Source organism: Opisthocomus hoazin, chromosome 2 (genome assembly GCF_030867145.1).
Source record: "Opisthocomus hoazin isolate bOpiHoa1 chromosome 2, bOpiHoa1.hap1, whole genome shotgun sequence".
Classification (NCBI taxonomy): domain Eukaryota; kingdom Metazoa; phylum Chordata; class Aves; order Opisthocomiformes; family Opisthocomidae; genus Opisthocomus; species Opisthocomus hoazin.
The window spans coordinates 17,490,681-17,507,315 of NC_134415.1; the positions used below are offsets into that span (position 1 = coordinate 17,490,681).

Genomic DNA, 16,635 nt, shown 5'->3' on the forward strand with positions numbered 1-16,635 from the left:
TCGCTGCGAAGGGAAGCTGGAGAGAAGGGAACAAGGAAATTGCGCAGGTACTTGTGCAGGTTTTTGACAGAAACTGCTCCCAAGCACAAGGGGCAGGACACGGGACAGCCTGCGTGACAGGATTAGACACGGAGCCATCTCGTACCCCAGGAGAATCAGCTGTGAAAGCGGCTTTAAAGGCCACCGAGGGGTAATGAGGCAAGAGATGAACAGGAGGAGAAGGGGGTCATGAGAAGGACGGGCACTGTCACAGGTGGTTCTGGGTGGGCAGGGTGGTCAGGAGCAGAGAAGAAGCTGGCAGAGCCGTTCGGGGACAAGCCCTGCTGTCGCAGGTCTGCTTGCTCCTTGCCTGAACGCACGCTGCTGCCCGCAGCTCGGAGCAGAGCTGGAGGTGACCCCAGCGGGGACGGGGGACACCCCTGCGCGTCCAGCCTGCGGGCAGCGGCGGGCGCAGCCGCCTTCTGGCTGAGGGTACGATGCGAGCGGCCGCTGCAGCACCCAGAGCAGGACACCCCGCAGCCTCCTCCGTGCCGCGGTGGGCAGAACAAGCTGGCTGGGGCGGGCTCTCCCGGGTGGGGATGGGGACAGGGCAGCTCCGCCGGGTCCTGGCCAGGGCCGGAGCAGTCCCCTGTGGCTGCGGTGGCAGGACCGTGCTACGGCTGGTTCTGAATGCCCTGGTTGCCCTTCCCACAGGCAAGGGACACAGCTCCTGCCCACACGATCAGCCTGCTCCTTGCTTGGGAGGGATTTGCTGCCCTGGGGGGAGGGGAAGTGGGTTAGAAGGCAGGCACTCTGTGGAGCCTGGGCGAGCTGCTGGATGCCAGGTCCTGCAACGAGGAGCTCCACGGTTGGTGACAACCATTGGGATCACCATGCTCAGCCCCAGTACCAGAAGGATGGCAGCGCAGAGGTTCTTCCTGGTGCTGGGGTGGGCTGGTCATGCCAAGCCAAGCCATGCTGTGCTGGTCCACGCTGGGCCATGCCATGCCAGATAAAGCCATGTCAAGCCATGCTGGGCTAAGCCGTGCCGAGCCTCGCCGTGGCCATGCCTGCCGGTAACGGCACCACCCGGCATAGCCGCACCGTGAGTCACGGAGGGCACGCACGGGCAGCCACGGGCAGCCCCGCTGCAGGAAGCCCGAGGGCAGGGGGACCAGCTCCAGCAAGGGGCAGCTGGTGGGGTGGGTGCCGGCCATGCACAGGGATTGCACAGATGCCGGGGAAGCTGGCATCGGGGTCGCTGGCCGTGACTGCCTGGGCTTGCAGGGATTCCAGCTCCTGGAGTGAGGTGGTGCAGGCACCAAGCACGAGGGAAGGAGAAGGGACCCTGTGGGCCATGACACCCCTCGGGACCACCGCGCTCAGCCCTGGCACCAGAAGACCAACAGCCCTGGGCCGAGGTGCGGCGCAGAGCTTCATGCCGGGGCTGGGGTGCCAGCAGTGTGCGGCAGTTCCATGTCGCTCCAGAACCCTTTCCCAGAGGAAAGCTGCTTCCTCTTCCTCTTCCAGCCCCGGTTTCCATTTGCATCGAGCCCTTTGCTCGGAGCAAAGCTGGAAGGAGCGCGCCCAGCCCGGCGCTGCCCCTCCATCCCCAGGAGCTGGGAGAGGCTGGCAGCAGCCAGGACCGCACCAGCAGCCCCTGCCAGCCCCTCCCCGGCTGCTGCTCGAGGTCGCTGCGCCTTTAATTCCTCCTCCCACCGCCCCCCTGGCTCTGCTCGCACATCCTGCCCGCCGAAACCCCACCTTCCGCGGGGCCGGGCCCAGCCGGGCCGGGCCGAAGCGGGCAGGGCGGCGGCGACGGGAGCTTCCGTGAGTCCATCCCCCTCCCCATCCTCATCCTCATCCTCATCCGCCCCCCGGCATGGGCTTAGCACCGGGGGGGGGGGGGGTCTCCCGGCTTCTTCCCCCGGGCTCTGAGCTGCTCCAGACTCTCCTGTCCCGCCCCATCCCTTTTTTATCCTTGGGGGATTTTTGCCTTAGATAAGGCGGCCGCAAAGACCCGGAGGCTTCCCAAAATCAGGGCGCCGAGTAAACTGGGTACGGCAGCGAGCCGGGGATGGGATGCCGACCCCGAGCCCCCGAGCCGAGGCCGCGTCTGGTCGAGGGGACGCGGGAACACAAAGGGGAGCTGGCGGGGAACGAGGATCTCTGTCCCTCGGAGGGCTTGCGCAGGGTGGGACCCCGCGGGCGCCCGCGGCGGCTCGCCCCGAGCTGAGGGTGCGGCGTCCGAGCTCGGCCGGGATGGTTTTCAGGAAGGGAGCTCCCCCTTCCTTCCATCTCCGAGGAACGCTGGCCAGCCCCGAGGTCTGCGGAGAATTTTTGGCTGGACTTCTGCAGTGATGCTGTCCAGGGGGTTTTCAGTGCCAAGGTGCGCGATGTATCGGGGACCCTGTGGGGACCAGCGTGGCTTTCTGCTCCCACCTGGGAGGGATCGGAGGTGCCCCCCGATACTGGAAAGCGTCATGTTCTGGTTGGACATTGCCTGGTGTGGAAAACAGCCCTGAGGGCTTGGCTTGTCCCTGCACACCCTTTCCTCGGAGGAGGAGGACCTGCAGTGTCCATCAGCATCAGACTGGGGGGGGTGTCAGCAGCTGACCCCACCGCTCAGGGCCCTGCGCGGTTCCCGTCCCCTCCTCGGGCCTGAAGCGTTTTTCCTCCCCCTGCGCCTGCGTGACCCCCGCCTGCCACCGAGCTCAGCCCTCCTGAGCATTCTGAGCCGCGGAGCTAAGAATAACTCGCTCGGTGCCCGTGTCGTGTCCGCGGCCATGGCCGGTGCCGGTAGGCAGGGTGGGAGAGGGCGCGGGGAGCCTGGCAGGGGCTGCGGGCAGCGGGAGTTCCCCGGCCCTCGGCAAGCTTCGGGGGGGGGGGGGGGCGGCGAAAAGGGCAGAGCTGCTGGGGCCGTCGTGGAGGGGCGAAGGCCTGGCGCTGCCTTGGCGAAGGGCGGCGGGCGCGGAGCATCCCGGGGCAGGCGCAGTTTCCTCCCGAGGAGCTGCTGGTCGGGGCAGCCCCTGGGCTTAGCAGCCGGGGCTGCGCCCAACGCTGCTCGCTGTCGCCCGCCCTTCCCGTGGCCGTCGCAGCGCCTCGGGACGGGGAGAGCCGGCCTGCGCCCGCTGCCCCGGGACAGGGCGCTGGCTGCCGGCGGGGCTGGGGGGGGGCTCTGCCCTGCCGCGGTCCCGCTGCCCCGTCCCCTCCCCGGCGGCTCCCGGCAGCCCGCGCCGCTCCCTGAGTCACCCAGCCCCGGGCCTCGGCCTGTGGCGGGCCGGGCCCTCCCCTCCTTCTCTCCCTCCCTCGCCGCGCCGGGGGCTCCTCCCTGCTCGGCCCCGCTGACTCAGTGCTCAGGCACCCGGGGCGGGGAGGAGGAGGAAGGAGGAGGAAGGCCTGAACCCTTCCGCCTGGGCCTGCGCCTCCCTGCCGGCCCCGGGAGCGGCTCTGAGGGGCCGGACCCCTTCCCCCCCGCCCCGAGGGGCAGCCACCGGGGCTCAGGGGGCGCGGGGATGGGACAGCCGGGGAGGAACAACCCCAGGCACCAGTGCAGGCTGGGGTGGACCTGCTGGAGAGCAGCTCTGCGGAGAGGGACCTGGGTGTCCTGGTGGACGACAGGTTAACCATGAGCCAGCAGTGTGCCCTGGCTGCCAAGAAAGCCAATGGGATCCTGGGGTGCATTAGGAGGAGTGTGACCAGCAGGTCGAGGGAGGTTCTCCTTCCCCTCTACACTGCCCTAGTGAGGCCCCATCTGGAGTACTGTGTCCAGTTCTGGGCTCCCCAGTTCAAGAAAGATGAGGAGCTACTGGAGAGAGTCCAGCGGAGGGCTACGAGGATGATGAGGGGACTGGAACATCTGTCCTATGAGGAGAGGCTGAGGGAGCTGGGCTTGTTCAGCCTGAAGAGAAGGCTGAGAGGGACCTTCTAAATGCTTGTAAATATCTGAAGGGTGGGTGTCAGGAGGATGGGGCCAAACTCTTTTCAGTGGTGCCCAGCAACAGGACAAGGGGCAACAGGCACAAAATGAAGCTTAGGAAGTTCTGTCTGAACATGAGGAAGAACTTCTTCCCTCTGAGGGTGACGGAGCACTGGACCAGGCTGCCCAGGGAGGTTGTGGAGTCTCCTTCTCTGGAGATATTCAAGACCCGCCTGGACAAGGTCCTGTGCAGCCTGCTGTAGGTGACCCTGCTTCGGCAGGAGGGTTGGACTAGATGACCCACAGAGGTCCCTTCCAACCCCTAACATTCTGTGATGGGATCTGGGGGTGCGGTGTGTGAGGGGCTGGGGGGGAACTGGGGTTCCTCTGCAGATCAAGGTGGCTGGCGTTCCTTTGGGGGGGGGTGCACAGGCACCAGGCCCTGCCGCAGCCCGGCCATGCCAGTTTCGTTGCAGGGAGCGGAGCTGAAGGGAGCACTGCCGGTGCCCGGCCATGATGCCCTTTGGTGGAATGGCCGCCCGTCTGCAGAGGGACCGCCTGAGAGCCGAGGGAGTCGGTCGACACGACAACGCCATCAAGTACTTCAACCAGGACTATGAGGCCCTCAAACAGGAGTGCATCGAGAGCGGCACCCTCTTTAGGGACCCCCAGTTCCCGGCCGGCCCCTCTGCCCTCGGATTCAAGGAGCTGGGGCCACACTCCAGCAAGACGCGGGGGGTGGAGTGGAAGCGTCCTTCGGTAAGTGCCGGGCTGGCTTCTCCTCAGGCTGGGCTGGCGTCCCTGCCCTGCGATGTCTGCACTGGTGTGGCTTGCCAAGCTGCAGCCTGGCCCTGGCCCGCTCCTCTCGGTGCTCAACGTCCCTCGAGTGCTTCACAGCCTCCTTTCCCAGGGGCTTAGAGCAACGCCCGTGAGCGTCCGCTCAGAAAAGCGTCGTGTGTAGCAGGCCCTGCTTCCTCTGGGCAGCAGACCTCGGGCTTTAAAGTGGGTGGGCTACGTCGTTGCTTCTAGGTGTGGTGGCAGGGGTGGATATTCCCTGGGGATCCCAGGGCGATTGCTGTTAGTCTGTCTCGCTGTGTCCTCCCGTAGCTACAGCAGAAGATCTTGTGTAGCCTTACTGTGGTGGCCTTGGGCTTGTAGTCAAGCAGGTTCCCTGGCAGGGGGCAGGTGGGGTGCTTCTCTTAGGGACCTGTACCCTTCCTTCTGAGTCAGAGCGGCAGCGGATGCCAGCCCCGCAGAAGCCCAGGCCCTGCTGAGATTCAGCACCAGCACCTGATTCTCTTCTCCTGCAGGAATTAGTGGATGACCCTCAGTTCATCGTTGGCGGTGCAACCCGGACGGATATCTGCCAGGGGGCACTGGGTGAGTGCTGGGGCTGTGTCCCAGGACCTTGGTCCAGAGAGTAGAAGCTGGGGAGGGTTGGCATGGCTGGAGAAGACATATTTGTGTACAGCTGAGAGGCGACCAGTTTCACAGCACCTTTGCCCAGGCCCGTGCTGTGCATTTTCATGCCAGCCTCTGTGCAGTCATCTCTGTACTGAAGGCTGCCTTCCCATTTAGTCCAGTGGAAACTGGAAGGTGGGAGACAGCCGGTACCTCCTGGTGGCTCTAGGTTAACGCTCCACGAAAATGGGTTGATGCGTGCACAGCCCAACCACGCTCACACCAAGGGAGATTTTGGGTGGATTTGTGCCTAATATAGGCCAACAGCAATGCCAGGAGCTGCTCCGAAGAGCTCCCTGCTTTGGTAAATGGTGAGGGATGGCAGGTGGATGACAGTAACAGACAGAGGTGAGGATGCGCTGGCCATGACAAAGTGCTTGTGAGGCAACACAGCGTGGCAGAAGGGAACTGAAAGCAGAGCTACAGAGAACAAGTGGTGATTTGGCATTTCTCAAGGGGTGTCTCCCAAGGCAGAGGCACTGAGACAAGGACAGCAGCGTTAACGGGCTGGGTAGGTTGGCAGGGCTGGCAGCTGGGATTTTGTGATCATCAGAATCAGGCCTAGGTGCCACCCAGAGCATTGTCCTGATCTGGGTCGAGTTGGGCGCTCGACTGAGAGTGTCCTGTACCTTAGCATACGTAGCATGCTGCTTGCAGGACTGACCACGTTTAATGCATCCAGTAATTAGAAAAAAAATGGAGGTGGTAACTGGAGCATGTAACAGCCCAAAGCACTGTGGTGATGTTCAATTAGTCATTAAAAATCGCGAGTGCCGTTTTGTCGAACCACAGCCTGGTACAGGTTATCCGGGCTCAGGGCTAAGGTGTGACAGGCTTCAAAGGCAAAAGAGAAAGGGGAACCGAGGCAAAGGATTTCAAGGCGGTGTGGCCTGGAGCAGCACTTGTGGTTAAGAGCACTTGGAAGGAAAAGTGCGGTGGTGTTGCTTGCAATTTGAGAAGCCGGGGCAGCGGCATTAAAACTCTCACTTGGTAGAACTATATTTTTTTAAATGCAAAGTGCAATTGCGCCACAGAACTCACTGAGTTGTGGAGGGCTGTCATATGAATGAGTCCCAGGTGGGTCTAGATAAGCAGCTGAAGGATGGGGGGTTGGTGCTGAGTGTGCCTGGTGGTCCGGACGCAGGCTCCGGGTCTGAGAGGATCGTTCCCTGCTGCCTTGAGCTAACACTGCTCTCCGAGGCAGGCTGAGTGAGCCTGGCTCCCTGAGCTCCATCTGTCTGCTGGACCATCTCTGGTTTCTCCACGTGCTTTTTGAGCTGAAGGGGCCCAAATATAGGAGAGCACGCCACGGGCTCCTACACATGCATTGCCCACCCCCCCAGCTGGGGAGGCAGCGGGGGCTCACGCCGGCTTCCTCTCCTTCCCCAGGCGACTGCTGGCTGCTGGCTGCCATCGGCTCCCTCACACTCAATGAGGAGCTCCTGCACCGCGTGGTGCCCCACGGGCAGAGCTTCCAGGAGGACTATGCCGGCATCTTCCACTTCCAGGTGGGCTGGGAGCTCCTGGCCCTCTGTGGTTGGTGGGCTGTGGGCAGGAAGGAGGGTGGTGAGCTGAGGGCGTCCCTCTGGGGTAGGGATGGGCAAGGTGCGCAACGCTCTGAGCTCACCCCACTTCTCCCCCGACCCCCCAGATCTGGCAGTTCGGCGAGTGGGTGGACGTGGTGGTGGATGACCAGCTGCCCACCAAGGATGGGGAGCTCCTGTTCGTCCACTCAGCAGAGTGCACCGAGTTCTGGAGTGCTCTGCTGGAGAAGGCCTATGCCAAGTGGGTACCCCCCGAGGCGGGTGGGCGGGTGGGGGACGGGGCACCTCGCTGCAAGGGATGGAGGGGAGGGGGTCTCCTCTCTCCCTGGGCCTGGTTATGCTGGGCTCCTGGGGAGCAGCGATGTGCTGTGTCCTTGTCACCTCACGAGTCCCTCTCGCCGGCCGGCGCTCAGGCTGAACGGCTGCTATGAGGCGCTCTCGGGGGGCAGCACCACCGAGGGCTTCGAGGACTTCACTGGTGGCGTGGCAGAGATGTATGACCTCAAGCGGCCGCCGCGCAACATGGGCCACATCATCCGCAAGGCGCTGGAGAGGGGCTCCCTGCTGGGCTGCTCCATCGACGTAAGTGATGCGCCGGCGTGAGCCAGGCTCTGCCCCAGCCATGGCCAAAGCAAGGCCTCACAGCCCCAGATCGTGGCAGCCGTCCCCTCGCTGGTACGCTGGGCAGGAGGTCGCTTCTTCCCCCTCTTAGCAGAGCACCCTTTCCAGAGCCAGCGTGTCAGCCCCGTGGCGCAGCGTGTAGCGCTGCAGCCCAGCTGCTGGGAACGGGCTCCTTCTGACGGAGCGGGAACATCCGTCTCAAGCGCAGGCTGTTAAACAAGGGTCTCCCTATAGCTCTGGCCATGTCTTGCATCAGCATCTGCGAATTACCTGGAGCGGAGTCTGCCATCTGCTCCCTCTCATTAAATTTTTTTTCTTGCTTTCCAAAGTTCAGGTGGTTCCCTGATGGACCTTCAGTGTCCTCCAGCTGAGAAACTGTCTTTGAATTGTCCTCAGCCAGCAGCCTTTGAGCATAGGGAACTGCTGCCCACTGCTTCTCTTGGCTGGAGCAGTGCAAAGCAAGGGCAGTTCTCCATGCAGTGGAGGGAAGGCGTAGGGATAGGACTAGATGAATTTAATCATGTTCACTTGAGCTTTGCACATTCTCCTCAGATCACAAGTGCCTTTGACATGGAAGCGGTGACCTTCAAGAAGCTGGTGAAGGGCCACGCCTATTCTGTCACAGCCTTCCGAGATGTGAGTTGGCTACGTGAGACTTTAATAGCAATAAAATAGCCTGGCCAGTGGCATGGGCTCAACCTCCTGTGTCTGGTGACCGGCAGGTGAACTACCGGGGTCAGCAGGAGCAGCTCATCCGCGTCAGGAACCCCTGGGGTCAGGTGGAGTGGACCGGAGCCTGGAGCGATGGGTGAGGTGGACAGATGGGACTTCAGTCCCACTGCTGGCAGGGCAGCAGGCACCGCCCGCACAGCAGTCGAGTGCAGGGCACTGCGAGGGGGAAGTGCGCAGCGTGCGGTGCCATTCGCATCGGAGAGGGGGACAGTTGGGAGCCAGCTCTGAAGCGTTCTCGATTCACATCGAGTAGTCCTCGTCTAATTGTCTCTCTCCTGCTACTCCAGCTCCTCCGAGTGGGACAACATTGACCCCAGCGACAGGGAGGAGCTGCAGCTGAAGATGGAGGATGGAGAGTTCTGGTGAGTGCCAGAGCGAAGTGCTGCTCTTCTTCAGCAGCCAGCTTGGGAAGGAGCAGAGGAGCTGGGGGGAGATTCTGCAGTCCTGCTGCTCCTGAAACACATGACCTGCCTTTATGAGCTGCTTTTCCACCACCGGAGAGCCTGCTAGCATTTTCTCATCTAATCTAGTTAATAATTTTCCTCCCTTGAAGGAAATTCAGCCCAACTAAATGCAAAGTAAACATCTAGGAAGGGTAAACATCTCTTCTTCCCCAAACCCAGCAGCAGGCTTTACATGAGTTACAGCTGCTCAGGGTGAAAGATCTTGCTGTCACTTAATTCTCCTGAAACGTTGGCTGGGGCCGGAGCTGCTTGTGCTCCCCTCAGTGGTGCCCTGGCCCCAGTCCCTGCCTGCTTCCCGCAGGATGTCTTTCCGAGACTTCATGAGGGAGTTCTCCAGGCTGGAGATCTGCAACCTGACCCCCGATGCCCTCACCAAGGACGAGCTCAGCCGGTGGCACACGCAGGTGTTCGAGGGCACGTGGCGCCGGGGGAGCACTGCCGGGGGTTGCAGGAATCACCCAGGTACCTCTCCCCTCCACACCTCCGCTCTGGGCAGCGCGCGGGAGCCGGGAGTCTCATCCACGTGTCCTCTTCCTCCCAGCCACGTTCTGGATCAACCCCCAGTTTAAGATCAAGCTGCTGGAAGAGGATGATGACCCAGGGGACGATGAGGTGGCCTGCAGCTTCCTGGTGGCTCTGATGCAGAAGCACCGGCGGCGGGAGCGGCGGGTCGGGGGCGACATGCACACCATCGGCTTCGCTGTCTACGAGGTAACCCCTGCCCGCCCCGATCCTGCTTCCCTGGGACCGGCTCAGCCCTGCCAGTCCTGCCTGGACCTGGCATCCCGGTCCCCAAGGAAACCTCTCCCACCTGCTTTGGCCAGTCTGTGGGACGTCCCCCCTCCCGTGCTCCCCACAGCTGTAGGGGATGGGGGCAGGTACAGGGATTCTGATTTTTTTTCCTTTTTCTCTCCTCCCTGCAGGTTCCTGAGGAGGTACGTCTGGAGCTGCCGGAGCCTACCCCCTCTTGGAGGGGAGCGCATGAGTGGGAAGGAGTGGGTTAACGCACCCCGTGGTGTGGGAGCTCCCACCACACTGGCAGTGGCTGGGGTGCTAATGGGTGCTGGTGCTGGGCACCTCCATGCAGGAGGGATGGCTCCCACTGGACAGCACGGGGAAATCCTGCCCGATGGCGCTGCCTTTGGTCCTGCCACTCCCTGCGGGTCCCCCCATCCCCCCGTTGCGGGGCTGTGGTCCACAAGTGCCTTTGCGTCCCCCAGGCCCAGGGCAGCCAGAACGTGCACTTGAAGAAGGACTTCTTCCTGCGAAACCAGTCACGGGCACGGTCCGAAACCTTCATCAACCTGCGGGAGGTGAGCAACCAGATCCGGCTGCCCCCCGGCGAGTACATCGTTGTGCCCTCCACCTTCGAGCCGCACAAGGAGGCCGACTTCATCCTGCGCGTCTTCACCGAGAAGCAGTCGGACACGGCGTGAGTCCCTGCCTGGCCAAGGGTTGCCCTGTGTCTTTGAGCGGTGGGACATTTCCCCACTGCAGGCAGCCTGCTGGCTGAGGACCCTGCTCATCGCTTTGCTTTCCTCCTTTCTACCCGCAGGGAGCTGGACGAGGAGATCTCGGCAGATCTGGCAGATGAGGTAGGAGCCGCTGCTTTGGTTCGGTTGGTGCTGAGGCTCTGGGGCTGTGGAGGGGGAGCTGGGGGGCAGGAGGTGGTACGTGGGTTTGGGATGTCGCTGTGGCTGGAGCGGGGCTGGCAGGGTTGAGGTGGTGGGGATGTGGGAAGGCTCGAAGATGAGAAGAAGAAAGAAGAGCTTCCCTTCCCGTTTGGGTTTGCTGAGCCTGGGAGGCAGGGCGGTGCCTGGGTTTGGCCACTAACCTCTCTTTCTGGCCTGTGTCGCCTCAGGAGGAGATAACCGAGGATGACATAGAGGATGGCTTCAAGAACATGTTCCAGCAGCTGGCAGGGGAGGTGGGTATGGCTGCACCGAGCTCGGGGGGGACTGACCTGGGGAGGGGACAGGACGGGACCCCTGGCCGTGAGAGCTCCATCCCACCCTACGCTCAGTCCCATCCTCCGTCTCCGCCGTGCTGAGCCGCACGTGGTTTGTGACTAAGGCAGAGAAGTTTAGGCAGGAGGAGGGAAATGGCCACGAGTGGGGTGGAGAGCAGGCAAGGGGTGGTGCTAACTCTGCCCCTGCTGCAGGACATGGAAATCAGCGTCTTCGAGCTCCGGACTATTCTGAACAGAGTCATCGCTAGACGTAAGCGCTGCCCTTCCTGCTCCTTGCTCCCCGTGGCCCAGGCCTGCTCAGCAGGTCGGGTTTTGATGCACATGCTCAACCTCCTCCTTCCTTCTCAGACAAAGATCTGAAGACGGATGGGTTCAGCCTGGACTCCTGCCGCAACATGGTCAACCTGATGGATGTATCCTCTGGGTGCTGTAGGCAGCCTGCTGGCAGCTTGACTTCTCCGCAGGAGCTGGGGCTTGGCTCTCTGGCCGTGCTGAGGCTGGTCAGCCAGGGGAAGGAAGGAAGAGGTCCTTCTGGCTTCAGGGCCACCTGCCCTACACCCCTGGGCTTTAGCAGCAGGCTTTTTGGAAAGGGAGAAGTGTAAAGCAACAGGAGCCGCAGCCTGTGTTCCTGCTTGCCCTAGGGTGTGCGGTTGAGGGGCAGATGAGCAGCTCTGAGCCCTGCTCCAGCCTGGGCCTGCAGCATCCCTTTCTGCTGCAGGCCAGCCTGGTTTTGCTCCGAGAACACCACAGCAGTGTGCTGCTGTTGTAGTTTAGGCAACTAAGCACTAGACAGCCACTCGCTCGCCCCTCGCCTTTCCCCCCAGTGCGATGGGGAGGAGAGATGGACAAAAGGTAAAACTCGTGGGTTGAGATAAGACAGTTCAGTAAGACAACAAACGAAATACTGCTACTACTAATACTACTAATAATTATAATAATGAATATGCAATACGATTTTTTCACCGTCTGATGACTGATTTGCGGCCCGTTCCCTACCGGTGATCACGGAACCTGGAAAATCGCGAATTTTGCGAAACTTCTGGTAAAAACCAAACTCCCGGAAAAGTTCGAACTCTCAGACAAGAGAGGATTCGAACTCATGGAAACAGGAAAAGAAAGATTCCTGCCGCCCCCCAGCCAGCTCCCTATTATAAACTGAGCATGATGTCTATGGTATGGAATATTTCCACTGGCCAGGTTGTCTGTCTGTCTGGTGATGCTCCCTCCCAGCTCCTGCACACCTGCTCCTTAGCTGAAGAGGAGAAACTGGAAAAAGCCCTTGATTGCATAGCAACAACTAAAACCACCAGGGTTATCAACATTCTTCTCATACTAAACTCCAAAGCAGCTACAGGGAGGACAATTAACTCTATCCCAGCCGAAACCAGGATAGCTTCTTACGGTGGCAGCACAGCTGCTCCCAGGGACCAGCACGGCAGCTGCTGCAAGCATTACACTTTCCCCGTGGGGTTGCAGGCTCTGATCTCACTGATGCTGCGGGACAGAGAGGGGAAGTTGGAGGGAAAAAATCAGGGATGCCAAGTGTGGCCAGGCCTTTCTTACCGAAAGTGGCTGGGATCTGGTGGCTTTGCCTTTATGTCACCACCCGCTTTGCTAGCTACTTTCTCCTTGACCCTCTGCTCCCCAGAAAGACGGCAGCGCCCGCCTCGGGTTGGTGGAGTTCCAGATCCTGTGGAACAAGATCCGGAGCTGGCTGGTGAGGAGGAGCGGGGGGCATGGTGTACTGCACGGAGGTAGCACCCCTCCTGTGGCACCAGGGCGAGGGGACAGCCAGGCTGGAGGCCCCAGGAGAGCCTGCCCTTCACGTCCTCCGTGATGTTTTTGCAGACGATCTTCCGCCAGCACGACCTGGATAAGTCAGGCACCATGAGCTCCTATGAGATGCGCATGGCTCTAGAGTCAGCAGGTAGGTCTGGAAAAGGATGGGGCTGGGCTTGGGGGCTGGGGAGGGGGCTCCTGCTGTCGGAGCCCTGCCTCGGGTAACTGAAGAAGAGCGAAACCAGCCTGTGTCGTGTGCTTGGAGCCAACCTGTTGTGGTAGCGAGATGTGGCCCATGTCCGTGCTGGGCTCTCTCCATCCCAGCCATGCTGAGCACTGGAGCCCGGGGGTTAGGGGTGCATGCAAGGTGGTCTCAGACTCTGTCCTCCTCTGACCTGCACGGCCCCATCCTGGCAAAGCAGAGGCCTGGGGTGGATCAGTGAGCTAGCTAGTCATGGCTCCAGGGAGAGCATCCCCTCTTCCTGCTGAGGCTCCACATGGTGCCCTTCCTTGGGTGGGTTGGTGGCTCCTTCGGGTGGGGGCATGGACTTTGATAGTTCCACCCTCCTCTCCTGCCTCCCTGGGTTGCTGACTGCTCTCTGCCTTGCAGGTTTCAAGCTGAACAACAAGCTGCATCAGGTGGTGGTGGCCCGCTATGCAGACGCCGACATGGGCGTGGACTTTGACAACTTTGTCTGCTGCCTCGTGAAGCTGGAGGCCATGTTCAGTGAGTGGTGGCTCTGGGGCAGGGAGGGCAGGGACAGAGGGATGCGTTGCTCACCTTGCTTTTGTGCCCCTGCAGGGTTCTTCCACGGCATGGACCCTGAAGGCACTGGCACTGCTGTGATGAACCTCTCCGAGGTGAGAGCTCAGCCCAGTGGGAGGTGGGGTGGGAGACAAGGGGACAAGGCAGCTGGGGTGGGTGGTAGAAAGCCCTCCAGCCGCTTGGGTAGGGGAAGAAGCCATAAAAGATCAAGATGAGAAAACAGGATTGTTGCAGGCTCTGTGTTTCTCAGAGGGCTGTCAGAGTTGACACATGAGGGCACGTCAAAAATGCCCCAGCCCCTGCTCACCCCTTCTCCCTCTCCTTCCCAGTGGCTGCTGCTGACGATGTGCGGCTAGGAGCCACGACAGATCCGCTGCGGCTGGGACACCCCGGCGGGCCAGGCCCCCTCCAAGTGCCTCCCCTTGGATCTGTGGACACAGGATACTCTTCCCCCTTGCTCCATCCCGCGCTGAGCCACCAGCCCTGCCTCCCGGCAAGCCTCACACCACCCTCTCCGGTGGACCAGGGATCAAGGCGGGCAGGGGATGCCCTTCTCCTCTTCCGGGCTGGGCTTCTTTCCGCTCCCCCCTCCTCTCTGCCCACCCCAGGACAGGAGGAGGGCAAGCAGCATGGGGTACCTGTGCGTCCCCGCACCGAGCTTGGCTGAAGTGAAGGAGCAGGCTGGGGGCCGGCTGAGGAGCAGGGAGAGGCAGGTGCTGCAGGGGGAAGAGAGGGGGGACTCGCATCGCTCGCTCTGGTACTGTCCCATCCCCAGCGGCGCGCACTGCCTGTCTCTGCGCCCGCCTTGGAGCCTCAGCAGTGCTGCCTCGCTCAGCCAGAGGCAGCGGGTTCCCGGGGAGCCGGCATGGCCTTCTGGGAGGAGGAAGGGCCATACTCTTCTTCTTGAAGCCCTTGCACTGCATTCATCGCCACTAAGCACGACCAAAGCGTGGAGCCCATGGGCTCTTCCTGCGTGGCCTTCTACACCTCCCTCCACCTCCATGGGGGCATGCCTTTGCCCCACCGCTGGGCCAAGCACTGAATGTCTGGGGGTTCCCTCACTGCATGAGCACGTGCCACCCTACAGCGGAGCAGATGCTCCTCTCTTCCACGTGGGGCTGGCAATGCCACCCCCGTCGCAGCAGCTTGGCCTCCCCTCCCAGCCCCGGGAGCTCCTGAGGCAGTCGCTGCCCCTGCTCCTGGCCTCCAGCAGGGATGGGGGGTGCCTGGCACCTGAGGGGCCATGCCTTCCCCCTGAGAGGACGTGGGGCTGGTTTGCGGGGGTGTTCTCCTGCGCACAGTTGGGTTTTTCACCCCCTTTCCCTCACCCTCCGCTGCTGTTACACACTCCTCTTCCCCTGGGCTATTTCGCCTGGGGCGGATGGGCTCCAGTGCCAACATATTCACACTTCTCCATGCTCCTTCGCTCCCCTCACCTTCTTCTAGGGTAACGGGGAGGCTCCAGTTTGGCGGTGGGCGATGGCCCGTCCTTTGCCCCATAGAGGCAGGCAGGCAGGCAGGCAAGCAGTTAGCTTTCCCCAGTCCCCTGTCGTCGCTGGAGGACGCGCCTGCAGCAATAACCACTGCTGCCCGCCTGGCAGCTCCGCTTCCCCCCCCCGCTCGCTGCGTGCTCCGGGAATAAACCGAGATCTGTTGGACCTGTGGCCCGGGAGGTGACTTGTGCCCACAGCCTGGGCTGGGGGGGTGAGATGCAGAGCCAAGCCCAGGGCATGCTGCTTGCTCAGCCCAGGGCACGGGTGCAGGAGCTGCATCCACCAGGGACAGGTCTTACCGTGGGGATGGAGGGCTCCATCCCTGCTAGGATTTTATAAAACTCGCGTTTTCCTTTACAGGGGGGTCTGAATGCCGACGGGCAGGGGCAGCACCGTGTAAGAAGTGTAAGGGAGCGCTGCTCTTCAAAGCGAGAGCAAGCAGCATGCTGTTAGCAGGGCTGTTTGGTTATCCCAGGGGTTTCTCAAGTGGAGGAAAAGCCAGTGCTTGCTCCCTGGTGTCGGCGGGAGGAGCGTGTTAGTGCCAGGCTGGGATGGGGAGCCGGGGCAGCTTCACCCCAGCCCGTGCCCCAGGGATGTGGGTGCAGCCGTCCTCCCGCTCGGCCCTAGCTGGTGTCCCAAAGGCCTCCCCGGGGCAGCGCTGGGTGCTTTTGCCATGCAAGTAGCTGCAGCAGCTTCAAGTCGCCGTCCCCCTGCCTCACCAGCGGCCCGGCAGCAGCTGAGGGCAGCCGGCAAGGCTGGGTTTGGCCCAGCGGACTTTGCGCTTGGGTGGATTAATGTTGGTCAGGGTTTGCTGCCCCGGACAGCCCCTTGCCAAGGTCTCCTCTGCTGGTGGCAGAGCTGGGGTCTGCTCTTAGAGGTGTCTGGGGGCGGTTGGGGAGGGGAAGGAGGGTCTGCTTGGCTAGGTCGGGGTTAACCGTGGAGCAGGTGGGAGGGGAGGGCAGCCTGCAGCTCTGGACCCCAGGAAGGGACCACACAGGGTATGTGACCCTGGGTGGGGGACATGGAGCTGAGGAGTGAGGGCAGCTCCAGCAGCACAGAGCATCGCCCCAAGCTGCCCTCTTCTCCAGGGCTGCACAGAGATGGGCTACTTGCACTTGGCTCCTGGCTACCTGGGGTGCGGGGGTACCTCAGCGCTTGGCAGCGTGGGCTCCCCTGTGCAACCACAAAGTCCCCGATAAACGAGGGCTCCAGGCGACAGGACGGGACACCGGTGCGGGCAGGCAAAGCTGTCGTCGCTGTCCCAGCTGTGGGGCCTCACTGTGCACACACAGGCCCAATTGTAGGGCAGGGTGACGTGCTGGCTTTGGGGTGACAGGTGCCCCCGGCGCAGCCTTACCAGAAGCCCCCTCCCTCGCTCCGGGCGCCAGCTGGCAGATCCCTTCCCTCTGCCCTGGCAGCTGGCAGCAGTACTGGCGGGGGGTCGGCAGGCGGGGGGTCCCCAGCTGCCAGCTAACGCCACGAGGGGTAGCCTGGTTCATCCCCCTCCTTGCAAAGGGGGACAAGGAGGAGGCCCAGCGGGGTCCTTAAATGCTGGTATAAGGTGACGAGCAAGAGCTGTTGGGTTGATGGTTGGACTTGATGATCTCAGAGGTCTTTTCCAACCTTAATGATTCTGTGAAGAGCGGATAGGGGCCAGATGTGGCCAGAAGTGCTCTCAGGGTAAGGTTTGTCTTGCCGTGGGCACTAGCCAGTGAGAGCCTTTCCCAGAGCCATCCCTTGGGTCTGCGTTGGGTGGGAGCGCACAAGGTAGATGATGGTTGGGCTGGAAACCTCTAAAGGTCCCTTCCAACCCAAAGCATTATATATGATTCTATGGAGGTGGGCAGGCGGCACCCATGGGTGCTCGGCACCGCTGCTCCAGCTCCCCAGGACCGCAGCACCCCTCCT

General features: G+C 62.0%; 1 protein-coding gene across 2 annotated transcripts; it reads left to right on the top strand.

Moving 5' to 3' along the window:
- The first annotated feature begins 1,722 nt into the window (after nucleotides 1–1,722).
- On the top strand, nucleotides 1,723–14,892 carry CAPN11 (calpain 11). Of its 2 annotated transcripts, none has more exons than XM_075412770.1 (22): nucleotides 1,723–1,809; nucleotides 4,375–4,657; nucleotides 5,209–5,278; nucleotides 6,749–6,867; nucleotides 7,011–7,144; nucleotides 7,317–7,485; nucleotides 8,077–8,160; nucleotides 8,247–8,332; nucleotides 8,544–8,618; nucleotides 9,022–9,182; nucleotides 9,262–9,431; nucleotides 9,644–9,655; nucleotides 9,941–10,152; nucleotides 10,276–10,315; nucleotides 10,582–10,647; nucleotides 10,882–10,939; nucleotides 11,038–11,102; nucleotides 12,338–12,406; nucleotides 12,538–12,616; nucleotides 13,079–13,195; nucleotides 13,271–13,329; nucleotides 13,564–14,892. In XM_075412770.1, exons 2-22 carry the CDS (start codon nucleotides 4,412–4,414, stop codon nucleotides 13,588–13,590), a joined length of 2,118 nt encoding a protein of 705 aa, XP_075268885.1. In that variant the 5' UTR covers nucleotides 1,723–1,809; nucleotides 4,375–4,411; the 3' UTR covers nucleotides 13,591–14,892. The 2 variants fall into 2 exon arrangements, with proteins under 2 accessions (XP_075268885.1, XP_075268886.1); XM_075412771.1 differs by lacking the exon at nucleotides 1,723–1,809 and adding an exon at nucleotides 2,690–2,778.
- Nucleotides 14,893–16,635: the final 1,743 nt, after the last annotated feature.

What these genes read in the sequence shown, in the direction of transcription:
- CAPN11 (XM_075412770.1), top strand. Translation starts at nt 4,412, where the DNA reads ATGATGCCCTTTGGTGGAATGGCCGCCCGTCTGCAGAGGGACCGCCTG. An exon ending in CCGGCATCTTCCACTTCCAG is followed by an intron (nt 6,868 to 7,010) that starts GTGGGCTGGGAG and finishes CCGACCCCCCAG; the next exon opens with ATCTGGCAGTTCGGCGAGTG. An exon ending in ACAAGATCCGGAGCTGGCTG is followed by an intron (nt 12,407 to 12,537) that starts GTGAGGAGGAGC and finishes ATGTTTTTGCAG; the next exon opens with ACGATCTTCCGCCAGCACGA.